Source organism: Apodemus sylvaticus, chromosome 9 (assembly GCF_947179515.1).
Source record: "Apodemus sylvaticus chromosome 9, mApoSyl1.1, whole genome shotgun sequence".
In the NCBI taxonomy this organism is placed as follows: domain Eukaryota; kingdom Metazoa; phylum Chordata; class Mammalia; order Rodentia; family Muridae; genus Apodemus; species Apodemus sylvaticus.
In genome coordinates this window covers 30,560,796-30,578,345 of record NC_067480.1, presented here as the reverse complement: position 1 = coordinate 30,578,345, position 17,550 = coordinate 30,560,796, and the positions used below count along the sequence as shown (strand labels likewise).

Genomic DNA, 17,550 nt, shown 5'->3' with positions numbered 1-17,550 from the left:
CATCATCATAACAAGATGCATCCTGCGATAAACTGGTTAATATTCAATATTATTTTTCCATTGTATCAGTTATGTTTGTGTCACTGTGATAAAACACCTGATATAAATAGTGTATAGGAGGAAAATTTTACTTTGGCTCCTGGATTTGGAGAGTTCAGTCCATGGTTGTTTGGCTCTAGTCTTGGATACTGTGATGTAAAAGAGTGCTGGTCACTGCATAGAGGACAGAAAGCAGGGAAAGCCACATAGACAGGGCCAGGTACTTCCTACCTCTCACCAGTTTATGATAAAGTCATTATCTATGAAACCATTAAGGAATTAGTTCGTTCATTAGGACAGAACCCTCATGATCTAATCATCTCTGGAAACGCCTTCACAGACACACCCCAGTATTCCTTACTAGTCTCCTAAGTGGTTCTCGATCTACTTGACAATTTTTTATTGATATATTTTTATTTACATTTCAAATGATTTCCCCTTTTTTGGGTCCCCACTCCCTGCAAGTCCCATAAGCCCTCTTCCGTCCCCCTGTGATCACAGTCATTTTATAGCCCCCTCTTCCCTAAGATTTCTTTTTCATATTTGAGGCTTACCAGTCACATAAACACATTTAAATGAGTATTTTAGGAAACAAGTTTGAGAGTCTGGTCATGTTGCAACCTGTATCGTTTGTTTTTCAAAGGTCCACCTGGTCTGGATGGATTGCCAGGTTTAAAGGGAAAACCTGGTGACAGGGGAACGCCGGCCACTGGGACAAGAATGCGAGGCTTCATCTTTACCAGACACAGTCAAACCACAGCCAATCCTTCATGCCCTGAAGGAACACAGCCACTCTACAGTGGGTTTTCTCTTCTTTTTGTACAAGGAAACGAACGCGCCCATGGACAAGACCTTGGTAAGGTTCTAATTTCCAGGCAGTTTATGATGTGCCATATAGAATATGTATAGGATGGGAGCTTCCTCTGAAGGTCACTGTAAGCAATGTCAGCATCTTCTGGTGAATTCGAGAGAGCAACTGTGGTCCAAGGCTTAGTTTTCATCCTGATGTATAAACTGCTAGAGGAAACTCAGCTAGAGTCAACTATCTATCTTGTGTTAATTCTGAAATTCATCTTTTCTAAAGTCCCTTGGTTATTTGCTATTATGAATATCTGGTAATAGCTGAAAGAAAGACACTGTCCCAACTGAACAACATCAGGTCCCAAGTTCTATCCAAGAAGATTAGCAAGATGCACAGAAGGCATTCTTGGTAGGGGAGGGTTGGAAGACCCATTTGTCGACCCCAACCTAAAGCTTTGCATTACCACAGAATTTTTTTCTTTTGTTTTGTTTTGGGTTTTTTTTTTGGGGGGGGGGGTGTTGGTCCAGGTTTGCCACAACAAGTTATGTGATAATTAACCTGTTTCTAAATAATGATAGTCAGAGTAACTATAATTTACTGGAATTATACATGTGGAAAAACCATGATACTCAGCTTCATGTTTTATTAGGTACTCTGGGCAGTTGCCTACAGCGATTCACCACAATGCCATTCTTATTCTGTAACATCAATAATGTGTGTAATTTTGCATCACGAAATGATTATTCATACTGGCTGTCAACACCAGCCCTGATGCCAATGGACATGGCTCCAATTACTGGCAGGGCTCTCGAACCCTATATTAGCAGGTAAGAACTCACTCCCTGCGTTTTACAAGAGGACCAAGTGAATCACTTAACTTGTAAGGAATGCAGTGGTAGAAAGCGGCTGTCATACTATTGGTCTCATTTTACAGATGCACCGTCTGTGAAGCTCCTGCAATGGCCATAGCTGTTCACAGTCAAACTACTGCTATCCCTCCCTGTCCCCAGGGCTGGGTTTCTCTCTGGAAAGGTTTTTCCTTCGTTATGGTAAGAAGAAAATAAAACCTCATCGTATTTCAAGTAATGAATAATGCCTATTGAATTTTGGGATGTGTTGAGAAAACATGGCCTGCTAATTATATGTAAAATGCTATAGATTCTTGGTGATCTGAAAGTACACTTAAAGAGCAACATTGAAGCTGGACATCAACTCAGTAGTGTTTGTGTAGCATGCACAATATCCTAGGTTCCATTCTGTTCTGCAGTGCATAGAACTGAGTAATCCCAACATTTAGGAGGTACGGGTAGGAGGGTCAGAAATTCAAGATCATCCTTTGCTCCATAACAAGTTTGAGGCCAGATTGGAGTACCTAGTCTTAATAAATAAAAACACTAAAAAGGACCAACAACTTTGATGCTGTTGGTAAGACATGAAGCACTGAACACAAGACAGCAAGATGACTCAGTGGTTGAAGGCACTGCCACCAAGCCTGATGATCTGGTCCAGTCCCTCAGACTGATGTGGTGGAAAGGGAATCAGCTTCTCCAAGTTGTCCTCTGACCTCCATACATTTTCTGTGGTGTACGTGCACGCACACACATACACACACACACACAATCACACACAATAACATACAATCACACACACAATCACTCACATAAAACAAACAAATAAATAAGTAAATATAATTTAAAAACTTGAAAGACTCCTCAGATTTCCCACAAATCCCTGACTGTGGCAGGCAGCTGAGAAGTTGCTACCTCTATATCAGAGATGGGATGCCCCTTTGCTCTTTTGTCTGATGGTTTCTTTGCCTACGTTGTCTGTAATGCTTATGATAATCAGAGGAAGATTTTTAAGCATCTGTGGATTCATAAATAAAAGTAGAACTATCTTAAAGTATCACATTTATGAAGTGACAAAAATGGGCCTTGTACTGCCCCCCTCTGATGTTCCTATGGGGAGGAGTCTCTTTTTAAAAGTTCTGGCATTCGTGCTAAATTTGGGGTACAGACCAACCATCTGCAGTGCTGACTGATCCATGGGTCACTATTTACACTTGCATATTTATGCTTTGTTATAAGATATTAATCCCCCCTCTTTACACACAGCTGTCCACTCAATCATTAATTAAGTGAAAACTATTTATTTAACACCAATCATGAGCCCCAACCAGTCTGAGTAGTAAGGCTAGCAGGAACCACATTCTTTCATGGAGCTAATATCCCAATGGTAAAGATAGACAATAGGCAAGATGAGTGTCTTCATCTGTCTTAGTTAGGGTTTTACTGCTATGAGCAGACACCATGACCAATGCAAGTCTTATAAAGAACAATGTTCAATTGGGGCTAGCTTACAGGTTCAGAGGTTCAGTCCATTACCATCAAGGCACGAACATGGCAGCATCCAGGCATGCATGGTACAGGAGGATCTGAGAGTTCTACATCTTCATCTGAAGGCTGCTAGCAGAATACTGACTTCCAGGCAGCTAGGATGAGGGCCTTAAAGCCCACACCCACAGTTACACACCTACTTCAACAAGGCCACACCTAATCCAACAAGGCCACACCTCCCCGGGCCAAGCATATACAAACCATCAAAATGAGGAAACAATAGCAGTAATGGGTCTAGGTGGTAACAAGTGTGTTGAAAGATAAGGTAAGAGGCTGAAACAGGAGTCAGGTCACCGATAAGCATACACAGGAAGGATAAGGATAAGTCCATCAGACCTAGAGGAAGGAGGATTCCTGGTAGGACCCACAGCTCCCGCTTGGCTTTGGATGACTATATGTCTTCCTAGAAGATGCCCTGGGTGTTACATCTAGATAGAAGACATCTGTGTTTTCTTGTTTGTTCTCCCTTCTGTTGCTTTATATTACTGCTTTCTACCCATACCAAAAATGTGGAAATCTTGTATTTGAACTCCAATGGGCAGCGTTTTCATTGAGACCTTTTTGTTTAGTTCACAAGTGCAGGCTCTGAGGGTGCTGGACAAGCACTTGCCTCGCCCGGCTCCTGCCTGGAGGAATTCCGAGCGAGTCCGTTTATAGAATGCCATGGACGAGGAACTTGTAACTACTACTCAAACTCCTACAGTTTCTGGCTGGCTTCACTCAACCCAGAAAGAATGTTCAGGTAACTGTGCAGTGTTGGCCCTAGTCTAATGACTTGACCATAGAACCACTCAAAGGCTGCCTACATCCGCTTTTTATGTGTCCCTCTGTGTGGATGTATTTAACTCTCTTAGACCTGACAATAAAATCCTTTTTACCTTCACCATCCCAGATTAGAGGTATTTTGAAGTCAAGAAGTAGAGTCTATTTCTCACTGTGTCAGTAAAAGCCAAATGTACAATGATTTTGTTCTTGCTAAGCACATTCAACATGTGTATGGATTTATAGTGAAGTACTTTAAAAAAAAACACTAGCTGATCTGCTAATCTTAAAGTAATGTATCAGAAGACTTAGGAGTATTTAAGTGGAAAGAATACTTTAAAAATGAACTTTAGGCTTCTAGGAAAGCCTATGTTTTATGAATTCTGATGAGACACACTCAAAATATAAAATACTGACAAATGTTTATATATACAACATAAAAATCATCTTTTCAGAAATTCTCTTCTACAAAGAGGAATAAACTAAAATCAACTAGAGTGTTTATTAACAAACCCAAAGCAAGTAAGTATTCTATGTTATCCACAAATCAATGAGACCTTTCATTTGTGTTTATTTCAGAAAACCTATTCCATCAACTGTGAAAGCTGGAGACTTAGAGACAATTATAAGCCGCTGTCAGGTGTGCATGAAGAAAAGACATTGACGAAATCAAAGAAACTAGAACCGCTTTTTTGTTCCTTCTTAAGTAACAAAGTTGTGGCTTAGAACATGCATCTATTTAGGTCTTTCTCTCTAACCTTAAAGATGTGGTAGTGTAAGTTTCACTACACAAGAAAGCATTTCATTCAAGTTAGTCTGTGACGTGGGTCTCTAAACCCATAGGCTTCAAAGTTCCCTGTGGAAAGGCAACAGCTGTCCACAGAATACACTGATCACATTCCAGTTGTACCCAAAGCACTGACTAAATGAGGATTGGGTGGAGCTTGAAATACAAGCTAAGGTAGGTCTTGTCCTGTGGATACACAATGTTCCTTGTCTCCCACTCCTGAGGGAAGGAGTGTGTTTCCTTCCACCTCCTTCCTGAAACCTTAGACTTCAGCTAGAGAAGGAGATGGGGGCATACAGAAATCAAGCACACCATGAAAAGAACTGGAGGGTCAGAGCTGTTAAGTGGTATAACACAGGATTATGGGCTAAGAACACAGGATTAATGAGCCTCATGATGTTCTGGGACTCACTGAAATATGCCCAAAGCTAGGACCAAAGGAAACTTCCTGAAGGGAATCATAGCAGGCTTGGATATAAAGTATAGTTTTGTTTTCTGTTTTGTTGACTATGTCTTTTTGCTTGTTCACTAATCTCTTTTTACTATATCAATAGATCCAAAACAGGTAAAACGTTTACCTTTAGGGAACTAATTTTTTACCAGGATGTCATACACATACATTGAAACATTTCTCTTTATTGTTTTCAGTGTACTCACAAGCAACAAGGACACTACTTACTAAATGTGCACTTTATCCCCACTCCTATAAACACTGACCTTAAATAATTTCACCAGAAAAGAATGTGAGGCACTTGCTGGTTTATCAGACTCAAAACATTTCTCTTTGCTCCAAATAGTTCATAACATGGATTTACAGATTTGTTCCTTTGTTAGTTTTTTTTTTAACTTTTCCTTCAGAAAACACACACGGACCCCATGTTTTTAATGATATATATTCTTAACAACCATGTGGAGAGAGACCACTGGGTAAAAACCTTACTGTACTGTACACAGCTGCTGTATGACTTCAAACATGTTCTTAAGTATATAGATACATTCCAAAGTTACCTAATTCAACTTAACAAGTTATGTCCCATGTACTGTACTGGGGGAGTGTGTGCAAGGGTTAGTAAAAGAGACTTCTGATCTAACCTCAAAGGCAACACATTTTGTGTATAAAGACTCTGTGTATGCAAGACGCCCATCCCCCACCCCTTCACCTCCCTCCCTGCACTAAAACCAAGGAGTCTCATATATGGGTGTGGCTCTCCTGGTTGTTTTATTTTTCCTTTACCACTGTTCTGTATTTCATTATAATTCAGCAGGCCCAATAGAAAGTTTAAAAATAAGAGCACTTATTGCCCTTGCAGAAGTCCCTGGTTCAGTTCCCAGTACCCACACACTGGTACTGGTTCACAGTAGCCTGTTCCAGGTGATCTGACATCCACTTCTGGCCTCTGCACCCATGCCACAGCCAGATACACAAAAGTCATTTAAAATAAGATCTATGTCTAAGCTAAGTTCAAAACCTCTAACTTCTCTTAGGTACCCCAGAGGTCTAAGTCTAAAAAAAAATTAAATCAGGAATGTTTAAAAATCAAATATGTACCACTATTTGATGACTCATCGAGGCCAGGCATTGTGAGGCAAAGCTTTGAGTATATCTCTTGGTCCACTGAAGTGGACCTGATGGTGCTGATACTTACGTTCAGGCTGGTGCTGTAAACTCAACTGCTTTGTATTGGAAAATGTGACCCAAGAGCACAGACAAGGGTTGTCCTTCTTCAACACTCATGTGACTGCTACAAGACATTTTTACACCTGAGCTGAGATGTGCAACATCTCATTACAAGTATGTATTTCAGCTAACATTTCTGTTTGAAAAAATGTCCTACTGTCCCACATACATTCCAGTAGTGAAAACAAGGGACGAATCCCCTTGGCCAGTATGATCCCAAGTAGGAGGAGCAGCTGTAGCATCCGGGAGCTTGTCATAAATGCCCATTCTAGAGCATTCTAGACCTGCAAAATTAGAAACTGTAATTAGAAAACAGAAATTTGGGTTTTGATTCGTTGAGAAGCCTCCCATTGTACAGCCCAGGCTGACCCCCAAATCACCACAATTTTTCTGCCTCAGCCACCCAGAATTTTGTCTTAAAGGTTTTCATCATCCTCTGGTGCTCTCCACTCACTAGGCACACGCCCAAGAAACTGGCCATAATCCTTTCACCTTTGCCTCTTTTAAAAACACACAGGTGACTTTCAGGGTAATCTATTTCCCTACCAGACTGGTGCTGATGTTATACAGCCGCCGTTCATTTGCCCATAGGTCCCTTTCTTCTCCTGTCCTCTTATCAGTATTAAGACAGGTAATACTGGACTCCTTAATGCCCAAAGAATTCATATCAACAGTCAGTCATTTGTACTTCTAAGAGTGAGCAATAAAATACAGCCGATGCATATTACATCCCAGATGTGTATGAGTAAATTATAAATTTAAAATTCAACTTCATATGTGGCTGGAGAAAAATGGTTCGGTAGTTAAGAATGCAGGCTTCTCTGCAGAGGCCCCAAATATAGTTCCCAATACCCAGCTTATGCAGCTGAGGACTGCTCAAACGGATACATCTGACCTCCAAGGACACACACACACAGGTGGCATTCACTAGCACAGGCACTGCCACATAAATAAAAATAAATCTTTAAACATTTCTGACTGATTAACAAAACGTTTGTTTCAAATTTGGTGCTTCAACTCTGGAATTTCACAGTGTGCTAAAACAACTGTTTTTTTTTTTTTGCAAGATAAAACATTATTAATTTATTCATAAAAGTATTAAAATGTTTAAATTTGAACTTTATTGCTAATTTTAGAAAGTTTTTTTATATTTCAAATGTAACTTACTACCACTAAACTTAATTTAATATTTTCTCAGTAACCACTTGAAATTTATTTAAAATACAACAATTATTTTATATTGTTATATCCTGACAAAATTATGATATATTGCAATGTACTAATATTTCTGTAAATATAACTAAAGTTCTATTGTTTGTCAAAATAAAATAAAGAGAAGAATTCTATCATATCTTTGGGTTTTCTTTTTTAATAGAAAGAAGTTTATTTTGGACTGTAAAAATAATAGTCACTATAAAAGCAACAGGCAGCCAGGCAGTGGTGGTGAATGCCTGTAATCCCATACTCTAGGAGGCAGAGGCAGGCGGATTTCTGAGTTTAAGGCCAGCCTGATCTACAGAGTGAGTTCCAGGACAGCCAGGGCTATACAGAGAAACCCTGTCTCCAAAAAACCAAATCCAAAAAACAAAAAAAAAAAAACAAAAAACAAAAAAAAAGCAATAGGCAACTTTGAAATTAAGAAGAATATCAAAGCTACTCCTGTTTAATATCTGTCTTCACCAAAAATAACCATCAAATTAAGATAGTAAAAGATAACTATAGTATTCTGAATCCTGATGCCTAAAAAAAGTAATCTTGCCATAAATGAGAAACAGTGACTGAAGAATGTCTGAATTGAAAAGGGGAAACATTTTTTGCATGTAAAACCTATTAAGGTTTAATCCCTAATGGGAAACATAAGAAGCAATGGCTAGAAGTCATGCATCAGGATGAAGCTAAACGAAGTGGATGAGATTATTTGGATTTATATATTATGAGGGTATAGAAAAAGACAACGACATTATGTCACAAACAGAAATGTCCACCTCAGTGAGAGAAGAAAAGGAAGGCCCAGCATGAATCCATAATACAGAACACAGGAAGAAATAGACTTTCATGATTATGGGGGGAAGCCCCTATCATGCCACATAACTTTGTAAGACTGTATCACATACTATTAGGTGCTCTGACATTCTGTGAAACACTGTCTTCTTGAATAGACACACATGATGCCAGAAGATAAATTATAAATCTGGGTTACAAAGAAGACCTGAGTTTGGTAACTGAATTATGGATCTTTATTTAAAAGATCATTTCAAAACTTTGAAAAGAAGGGGCTAGGGACAAAAGAAAAGCAATCTGCAACATTTCAGAAGTGCAAAGGCTAATGTAAGCAACAAGACCCTTGATAGGTTATCTCTCCGCCATTGGTGAAATGAATCCATTTAAACCAGATTAGATTCTATTAAAAGCAGGTTTATTGAGAAGCTGCTCTTCTGCAGGTGGGTGAGTTCACTGGCCCCAAGGACTGAGGCCAAGGAAGTCACCATGGGGAAAGGGGGGTAAGAGAGAGAAAAAAGAGAGAAGAGAAGAAAAGGAGAGGGAGAGGGAGAGGGATGAGGAAGAGGGGGAAAGAAAGGGATGAGAAAGAGGGAGAAGAGGGATGAGAAAGAGGAAAAGGGATGAGGGAGAGGGACGAGGAAAAGGGACAGGGACGAGGGAGAGGGATGAAGAGGGAGAAGGATGAGGGAGAGGGAGAAAGGGATGAGGGAGAGGGACGAGGAAAAGGGACAGGGACGAGGGAGAGGGATGAAGAGGGAGAAGGATGAGGGAGAGGGAGAAAGGGATGAGGGAGAGGGATGAGGGAGAGGGAGACAAGGAGGGATGACTAAGAGGGAAAGGGATGAGGGAGAGGGATGAGGGAGAGGGAGAGAAGGAGGGATGACTAAGAGGGAAAGGAATGAGGGAGAGGGATGAGGAAAAGGAACAGGGACGAGGGAGAGGGAGAGGACACGTTTAAAAGTCTTGATAAGCCGGGCGGTGGTGGCACATGCCTGTAATCCCAGCACTCTGGGAGGCAGAGGCAGGCAAATTTCTGAATTTGAGGCGAGCCTGGTCTACAGAGTAAGTTCCAGGACAGCCAGGGCTATACAGAGAAACCCTGTCTAAAAAAAAACAAATACAAAAAAAAACAATAAATAAATAAAAAGTATTGATAATGTATGGTCTATCCAGGTTAATACATACTTTCCCCCCCAAAGGCCCTGACTTGGAATGACAGAATAATATTATTTAATCTATCCATAAAGAATAATTATTTGTCACTATAAAGTAGCAGGACACACCACCCACAGTAGGCCCGTTTGAAATAAAGATTATTTTGAGACAAAGGTACTTAAAAACTGTCTTCCCACATTTTTACAATTTACTACAATGGTCAGCTTCTGATACACATTATAGATCCCAAGAAATTCTTTGGGTCTTCAATTTTCTATATTCCAACATATAAACAAAAACTACTAATTAAAAGTTGTAATTTTTAAAAGATTTATTTATTATATGTAAGTACACTGTCCGTGTCTTTAGACACCCCAGAAGAGGGTGTCATATCTCATCACAGATGGTTGTGAGCCACCATGTGGTTGCTAGGATTTGAACTCGGGGCCTCAGGAAGAACAATCAATCAGTGCTCTTATCTGCTGAGCCATTTCTCCAGCCTCTGGATTAAGCTCTGAATACCCAAGACACAATTAACATATCAAATGATTCCCAAGAAGAAGAAAGGAGAGGGCCCTGGTCCTGAAAAGGCTTGATACAGCATTGTAGGGGATTATCAGGACAGAGAAATGGGAGAGGGGCGATTGGAGAATGGGCAGAGGGAAGAGGGCTTATTGGACTTATGGGGGCAGGGACCGGGAAAGGGGAAATCATTTGGAATGTAAACAAAGAATATAGGAAATAATAATAAAAAGTTGTATGTTTCCCTCCTGTTTGCCTGCTGTTTCATGCCAACTTAATTGGGGCTCACTGAGACCTTAAGAGGGTAAAGGGGAATTTTACTTATCTTACACCAATATTGGGAATGACACACAATTCAGAAATTCAGAAAGCTTGGCACATTATTTTGAAGCAAATAAAATTTCTGGGTTATCATCTGAGCTTTTGTTTGTTTGGGTTTTTGTTGTTGTTTTGAGACAGGGTTCATTGTGTAGTGCTGGCAAGCCTGAAACTCCCTCCCACCCTCTTATCTCTGATTTCTTAGTATTGTGGTTATAGGAATGAGCCAAAGATTGGCTTTGGAATATTTTTAGATTCAAGACTACATCATTTGGGTAAACACTCCTCCTTCGCACAAGGGAGTGAGAAATTTATTCCAGAATCACAGCTCATATCTACATGCTTACGTCTCCCATATAAAATGGCTTGATGGTTCCAAGGGCACATCCCCACAAACACTTACAACTGTCTCTAGATTACATATATTTAAACCAATATAAAAATGTTGTACTCTACTAGTAGGAAATAACGACAAGTGTATGTTTGATATAGATGATGATGCAGGCCTTCCACCCACTACACAGCTGAGGATGGCCTGGAACTCTTGATCCTATAGCTTCTATTTCTCAAGTCCCCAATACTGGGATTTCTAGAGTGTAGCACCAGGCTCAACTATAATATGAATATATTGTAAGAAAAAACTTCTTTGACCCTGGTTGATTGACCCCAACAACAGTGGACGAGGAAACAGTGGATGAGGTTGCTAGGTTATAAAAATTGAGACACACAATGTATTTCCTAATTTGGCTTGTCTGAGAAAGCCTGATTCTTGCTTTCCAGCCTTGTCCTTCCAGAGGGGAGCCACAAGTTGGCTTTTGATTTGATTTGATTTCAAATTTAGATTTGAAAGAGATTTCTGATCCCTACTTTCTTGAAACCCAATTCAGCTTCCCTTTTTCTCGGATTCTTAATTTCTAAGTTTTAGGGAAATCAAAATTAGAGTGCCGAAGAATTACTTCCAATATTTTATGTATTTATATGCAAATTCGAGGGGTCACCATAAGAATTTTTATTCAGGCGTTCCATTGAAACAGGGTGCTAGTTTACCTGTAAACACGAGGTTCTTAAAGATCACAAAATCTAGAAATCCTCTCAACAGGAATCACCTAAGGCCAAGAGTACTTTGCCCACAACAAAAATGGTTCCTCGTCGACGTCTCACGAGCCTGCATGCAACATCCGCCCTTCCCTCGTCACATGACCAGGAACCTACTTCCGCTACGGCTCCTGGAAGGGGCCAGTCCTGGCGGTTCTCGCGTCTGTCGCGGCCCGTCGCGGCCGCTCCGCCGCTTCTTTGCCCGGGCGCCTCGGTGCGCTCGGTCAACCGCCTCTGCGAGCGCTCGCCCGAGCGCCCCGGAGCCGGCGGGCGACGGCCCTTTCTCCGGGGAGACTCCAGCAGGCCCAGGGTGAGTGTTCTAGTCTCCCCAAACTGGGCTCCCGGCCTAGCGCCGCGGCAGTGACACCCCACCTCTGGGCTGGGCGGAGCGGCTCCGGCCTTGGCCCGTCCTCAGGGCCGTGCCCTGCAAATATTTGGGGCAGGCTTTCTTCACCTTTTCTACCTCGGCATTTTGTTCTAATGAAAAAACATCGACTTTTACTCACAATACGAAAAACGCCTATTAGTTTGGAGTTTGGAAACGAAAGGAAGTCTGTGAGCTTGGATCTGGGCTTTTTGGGGCATCTCTTCCACGGGCCCAAGTACCTCGCAGTATGACCTTGAGTCCGTCGCGTTTAAAAGTAACTCTTTGTTTTATGTAAAATTCGTATAACAGAGAAAGGCCTTTGGGAGGCCCGCGGCTGGCCATAGCATCCTTTCTCGCTGGTGGCGTTGCGGGCTAAACCCCCGCACCCCACCCCAACCTGGGGTCCAGGTCCCCTATAGCTGCTGACCTCCATTTGCTAAAGATTTGTCATTGCAAAACAAACAAGCAAACAATAAAGGAACCAGCGTCCCAGTCCCAACTAGCTCAGCTGCAGGGTGCATTCTCTGGGAAGAGCAGCGGGGTCTCTGAATTGGTAGCGCTCTCTAATTCCAGAAGAATAAAGCTTGTGCCCAGTGACGCTAAGCAGGCCTCCCGCAGGGAGCCAGTGAATGGGAATGCCCTTTTTCCCTGGTGAGAAACATTCGTTTCTCCCTTGGTTGCATTGGCTACTAATGAGATTCCCCAAAGAAAAACCTTTAGGGAAAGTAGGACTATTGAGCCCTATTTAGTATTCTGAGCATGCAACTAGATTGTTGGAGGAGGAGGTGTGTGTGTGTGTGTGTGTGTGTGTGTGTGTGTGTGTGTGTGTGTGTAGAAGGAGGGGTTGTCTAATTTTTGGTTTCGAGGACTTGTGAATTGAGATAACTTTTCAGTACTGTTTCTGAGTATATACGATTTTTTACTGAACTACTGGGAGGAAGGAACTGTGTTGGCACCCTTCCTGATAGGGCTACCTCATTTTAGATTTACAAAGTTTCTTCTGTTACTCTCTCCTTACTGTTGTGACATTTTTATTGTTAATAGATACGGGATTGGGGTTCTCCGAATTAAGTTTTTGAATTGTTTATAAAATTCTAGATATGAGCCCCCTGCCAGATGTCTACCCAACAAAGATCCTGTAGAATCTCTCCACTCTTAATTTTTACAGAAACTTTTTACTTTCTGTGATGCCATTTCCAGTCCTTGCTGGTGCTTCCTAAACTTCTTGGACCCCTTTGCAGAAAGTCTTTGCCTATGTATTCTCAAGGTTTTGCCTGTTTTTCTCTAGGAGATTCAGAGTTTCATGAGTTCTTTTATTAAACCTTTGATCCACTTTGACTTAATTTTTTTTAAAGTAATTTTGGGTTTGTTACATATGCTTATATGCATACAGCAAGTTTATGGTTCTAAGGTAATGATTAAAAATTTTCTTAAAAATAGATTTGTATTTTTAAAAATTAAAGCCAACTTAAAGAAGAAATTGAGTGAAATGATGGGACCCTGATGAAATTGGAAAACATTGCAGACGTTTGGGTGTGGCCTAGAAAATGGATCTGTGGTATCAGATAGGTGTCTGAGGGATATTTATCTCAAGCTATACAGCAAGCATGTAATGACAAAAAACATGGGATTAAAACCTTAGCCCCAAATTAAGTTTATTTGTTACCAAAGAATACCCAAAGTACCATAGTTTTAATGAGAAAGAAAAATAATTAGGTCCTCATCTGTTTTATTGAAATATAAAATCTTAAAACTGAGGCAGTAGTATTGTCTTAATACAGTCCTCATGTTGTGGTAACCAACTATAATATTATTATTGTTGCTAGTTCATAACTGTAATTTTGCTATTGTCATGAATCATAATGTTCATGTAAATATCAGAAAAATGACCACTGACAGTCACTCAACAACCATAGGTGTCGAGATCCTCAGGTTGAGAGCCACTGCCTTATATGGTGACTAGTCTGTTCTATGACATTAAAATTTGGTACTTTTGAAGTTCTTTGTTTATTCTTTTGTTTCTTAGTGTAAAGTTGTATATCTTTGTGGGGTTTTTTTGTTTTTTGGTTTTTTTTGTTTTTTGGTTTTTTTTGTTTTTTTTTTTTTTTTTTTGAAGATTTTCTGGCTCAGTCCTTAATGGCATCATCTAGCTGCTCAGTCACTGTTCTTCTCCCTCAGGGATAAAAGTGGCTCTCAATCTAGCACATGCGCATTGGAGCAATTTAAGGAGTTAATATGAAGCACAGAAGCAGATAGTGCCAAAGAGCAAGCCTGTTGTTTCACATTTGTAAGTAACATTTTCTCTTTGTCTGTTTTCTTAGTCTTTAAGCCATCTGTATGTCAGTTCCTTAATTAAAAAAAAAAAAAAAAAAGCAGACATTTGGGCAAAAAGAATAAAATAAGCTAGTTGACAGTCCCAGTCCAACTCTGCTTAGCACACTAACAGTCAGCTCCAATGAGTGTACTCGTAAGGTATAGAGTATGTTTCTGATTTGTTTTTTGTTTTTTGTTTTTTGTTTTTAAATCGATGATAAAGACATCTATATTGCTTTAACCTTAGTTTACAGAATAACTCTGTAATTAAGACATTTATACTGCCTTTGGTGCTGGATTGCTTTTGACTTACAATATGCTTCTTTGGGAATTTAGTGTAATTTGGCCTCCTTTTCAGGAAACTATCACTTACACATCAAATTTTTAGGCAACCTCAAATACGTTTACTTTTACCCTTGTATTTTCTTGGTGATTTTTATAACCTATTGAAATACATTGAAATACGGTTAGAGTGGTTTGCTGTTAGCCATCCTTCTCCCCGTCAGACATCACATTTATTTATGTAATGATGGAATTTTCATTTACCCTAATTGCAAAATCATGAAATAGGGACTGTGCTTCAAGCCATCTTTCTGACTTAATGAGGTACCATAGACTGACAGTAGAAACATTTGAAATGTGGTATCTCAAACGGAGCCATTTTAAGTAAATAACTACCTTTATTCATAGTTCTCTTATAAAATGAATTGTTGAAATACTGATTTTTATTCTTTCTTTTTTACAGCTGGAAAAGCAGTGTCCGTGTTGTTATGTACACCTCCAAAAACAGTTGAGATCTGTAGGGAAGTGTTTGTAAAGTAAACAACTGCAGGGTAGCAGTGTCCATAGTTATTGTAGACGTGTATCTGCTCTGTTAAAATGAGTATGAAAACGGGCAGTGAGACATCACTAGGAAGGTCAGTGACTTTTTTTCAGTTGAGCTGGTATTATAGGTTTGACAGACAGTAGCTTAAAAGCTGCTTGCCATTAGCTAATCATACTTTTTTATGCTTTTCTTAGCATATTTTATTTGGGGGCAATCATTCTTTCAACTACATCTTCCTGGAGTCATGGATCCTGCTCCAGTTTAGAAGCTCACTTAATGCATTATACTATTTTTTCCCTCAAAGATATTTGATGCTTCTCAAAACTATGTGCATAAATGTGAAATTAAATATGGATTAAGAATGTGAACATTTAACCGCTTCAAATGAATGTGTACATTAAGAGCTTGTTGATATAATCTATGTATTTGTTATTCATTGGCTCCCAGTCATCAGATTCATGTGCAGTAAGGAGTTTTGATTTGCATTTTGTGATTTTGAGGGGACTCTGCTTTTTTTTTTTTTTTTTTTTTTTTTTTTTTTTGTAAATTAAGCATTAGCCTTATTTACCTTTGGAGTCTGATTTTCATTGCTGAAAGGCTTTATTTCATGCACGATGGCAATTTCTGATTGCGCTGCTCTTAAGTCCAGGCAAGAGTCTTCCACATAATTAGGATTTTTTTTTCTTTGCAGTTTTAGATATTGAACCAGGGCTTCATGCATGTTAGGCAAGCACTCTACCTCTGAACTATGCTCTTAGCCTCCCGAGTGGGAATTTTTAGTTTTATTTTAGGCGCTTTTTAACTACAAGGAGCATGCATATGTGCTTGCACACAGAGAATGCTTATATGTGTGCGTTTGTATTGCAGTTGTGTAATACTTTAGAAACTGATCGATATCCTCAGGTTTGTTTTCAGATGATAAGTCAGAAGCTTTATGAAGCATTATGTTGAGAAATGTGGGGGGTTTATCTTTTATTTTCCTTCTACTCACAAATGATGAGAGGGTTCCTTTTGCTCTTTCTGCTGTAAGGTGTTCTGACATCACTGCATAGAGGAGACTGACATGAGCACTCAGTTATCCTGATCTTAACATTTTCCTTCTGTAGGGTGAGTGGGGCAGCATTTCCTTCTCCCACTGCTGCTGAGATGGCAGAAATTAGTCGAATTCAGTACGAAATGGAATACACCGAAGGTATTAGTCAGCGAATGAGGGTCCCGGAAAAATTAAAAGTAGCACCACCAAATGCTGACCTGGAACAAGGGTTCCAAGATGGAGTTCCAAATGCCAGTGTGATAATGCAAGTCCCAGAGAGGATCGTGGTTACAGGTACCTCACACTTGATTCAAAGTCTCCCAATAAATCTTTGTGTTTTTTATTGTTATAAATATTTTAGCTTTTTCAAAATATTATTGAGAAAGGTATTTTCACAAGTTTTAACAAGTATATATAACCCCACAGTCCAATACAGAATGTTGTTGTTAGTCAGAAGACTTCTTGTAGCCATTGGGATTTCCTTTCTGTACATAGACAATAGGTCTGTCCCTCAGAATCTCCAGTAATGGAGCCCTACACTTGACTCCACTTGGCCTGGCCTTTTTTGCTACGAGTAATTTTTTCCTTCTATGTTTTTTCCTCGCCTGCTGGGCTTTGAAGCTAGGGTCCTGTGCATGTTAGGAAAATGCTGTCCCACTGGGCTCTGTCTGCAGCTCTCTCTGCATTTTTCATTCATGATTCAGGGATTGAGTTTCCCATACTGCCCTTGAAGTTGCCATGCAGACCTGTCAGTACCTGCCAACCTTCTGCTTCAGCCTTCTGAAGTGCTCAGGGTGCAGGCCTGCCCCACCAAACCCAGCTTAACTTTTCGCCTTGTTTTTATACTGGACAGAGACTTAATGCAGTCTGGAGGCACTCAGGACCCTTCCCCCTTGGCTCCTGAGTGCTGCAGTTGCAGACTCTGCTTGCTGGCCAAGTGTGATGCTTTCTGAGATTATTCCACATTCCTGCAAGTATTATCTGTTCATTCCAGCTACCTGCTAAATAATAATATCCTGTGTGGGTACATTATCATTGCTTTGTCCATTCACATAATGGACATTTGTGTTGTTTACTTTCTGAGTTTCATAGGATGGAGTGCAGATTACTATTCACGTACAGACTTTCAGGAAGACAAACACCTTCATGTCTCTAGAGTGAAAGGCTGTCTAATAAGTTACATTGAACTTTTTCAGATGTTGACAGATTACCAGTGGTGTGCCATGTTTCTTTCCTGTCAGTGACATTTGAGAGTTTTAGTTGCTTTATATCCATTTCCCCGCTAACTTATAATTTTAGACATGTGTTCATTTTTTTTTCTGTTACTATGATAAAATACCATGACCAGGCTACTTACGAAAGGAACAGTTTAGTTAGACTTATGGTTCCAGAGGGATAAGAAGTCATAGTAAAATATTTGTGAAATACCAAATGTCAAAAAGAAACTATTGCTGTC

The 17,550-nt window shown here is 40.0% G+C and overlaps 2 protein-coding genes across 12 annotated transcripts in view; both read left to right on the top strand.

The window, feature by feature from the left end:
* Positions 1 to 7,679, top strand: part of Col4a3 (collagen type IV alpha 3 chain) — a 136,695-nt gene extending 129,016 nt beyond the window's left edge. Inside the window, exons 48-52 of the mRNA XM_052192369.1 lie at positions 683 to 895; positions 1,491 to 1,668; positions 1,776 to 1,890; positions 3,807 to 3,979; positions 4,579 to 7,679. Coding sequence (XP_052048329.1) covers positions 683 to 895; positions 1,491 to 1,668; positions 1,776 to 1,890; positions 3,807 to 3,979; positions 4,579 to 4,663 — 764 coding nt within the window. The 3' untranslated portion in view covers positions 4,664 to 7,679. The remainder of the gene's footprint in view (positions 1 to 682; positions 896 to 1,490; positions 1,669 to 1,775; positions 1,891 to 3,806; positions 3,980 to 4,578) is intronic.
* A 3,987-nt stretch (positions 7,680 to 11,666) lies between these two features.
* Mff (mitochondrial fission factor) overlaps positions 11,667 to 17,550 on the top strand; it is a 30,258-nt gene continuing 24,374 nt past the window's right edge. For 4 of the 11 annotated variants that reach the window (XM_052192018.1, XM_052192020.1, XM_052192017.1 and 1 more), the window contains exons 1-4: positions 11,667 to 11,865; positions 14,101 to 14,209; positions 14,981 to 15,152; positions 16,168 to 16,388. In XM_052192018.1, the coding sequence (XP_052047978.1) occupies positions 15,115 to 15,152; positions 16,168 to 16,388 (259 nt within the window). In that variant the 5' untranslated portion in view covers positions 11,667 to 11,865; positions 14,101 to 14,209; positions 14,981 to 15,114. Of the gene's footprint in view, positions 11,866 to 11,956; positions 12,197 to 14,100; positions 14,210 to 14,980; positions 15,153 to 16,167; positions 16,389 to 17,550 lie in introns of those variants that run through there. The other 7 variants (XM_052192023.1, XM_052192022.1, XM_052192024.1 and 4 more) reach the window with 5 other exon arrangements.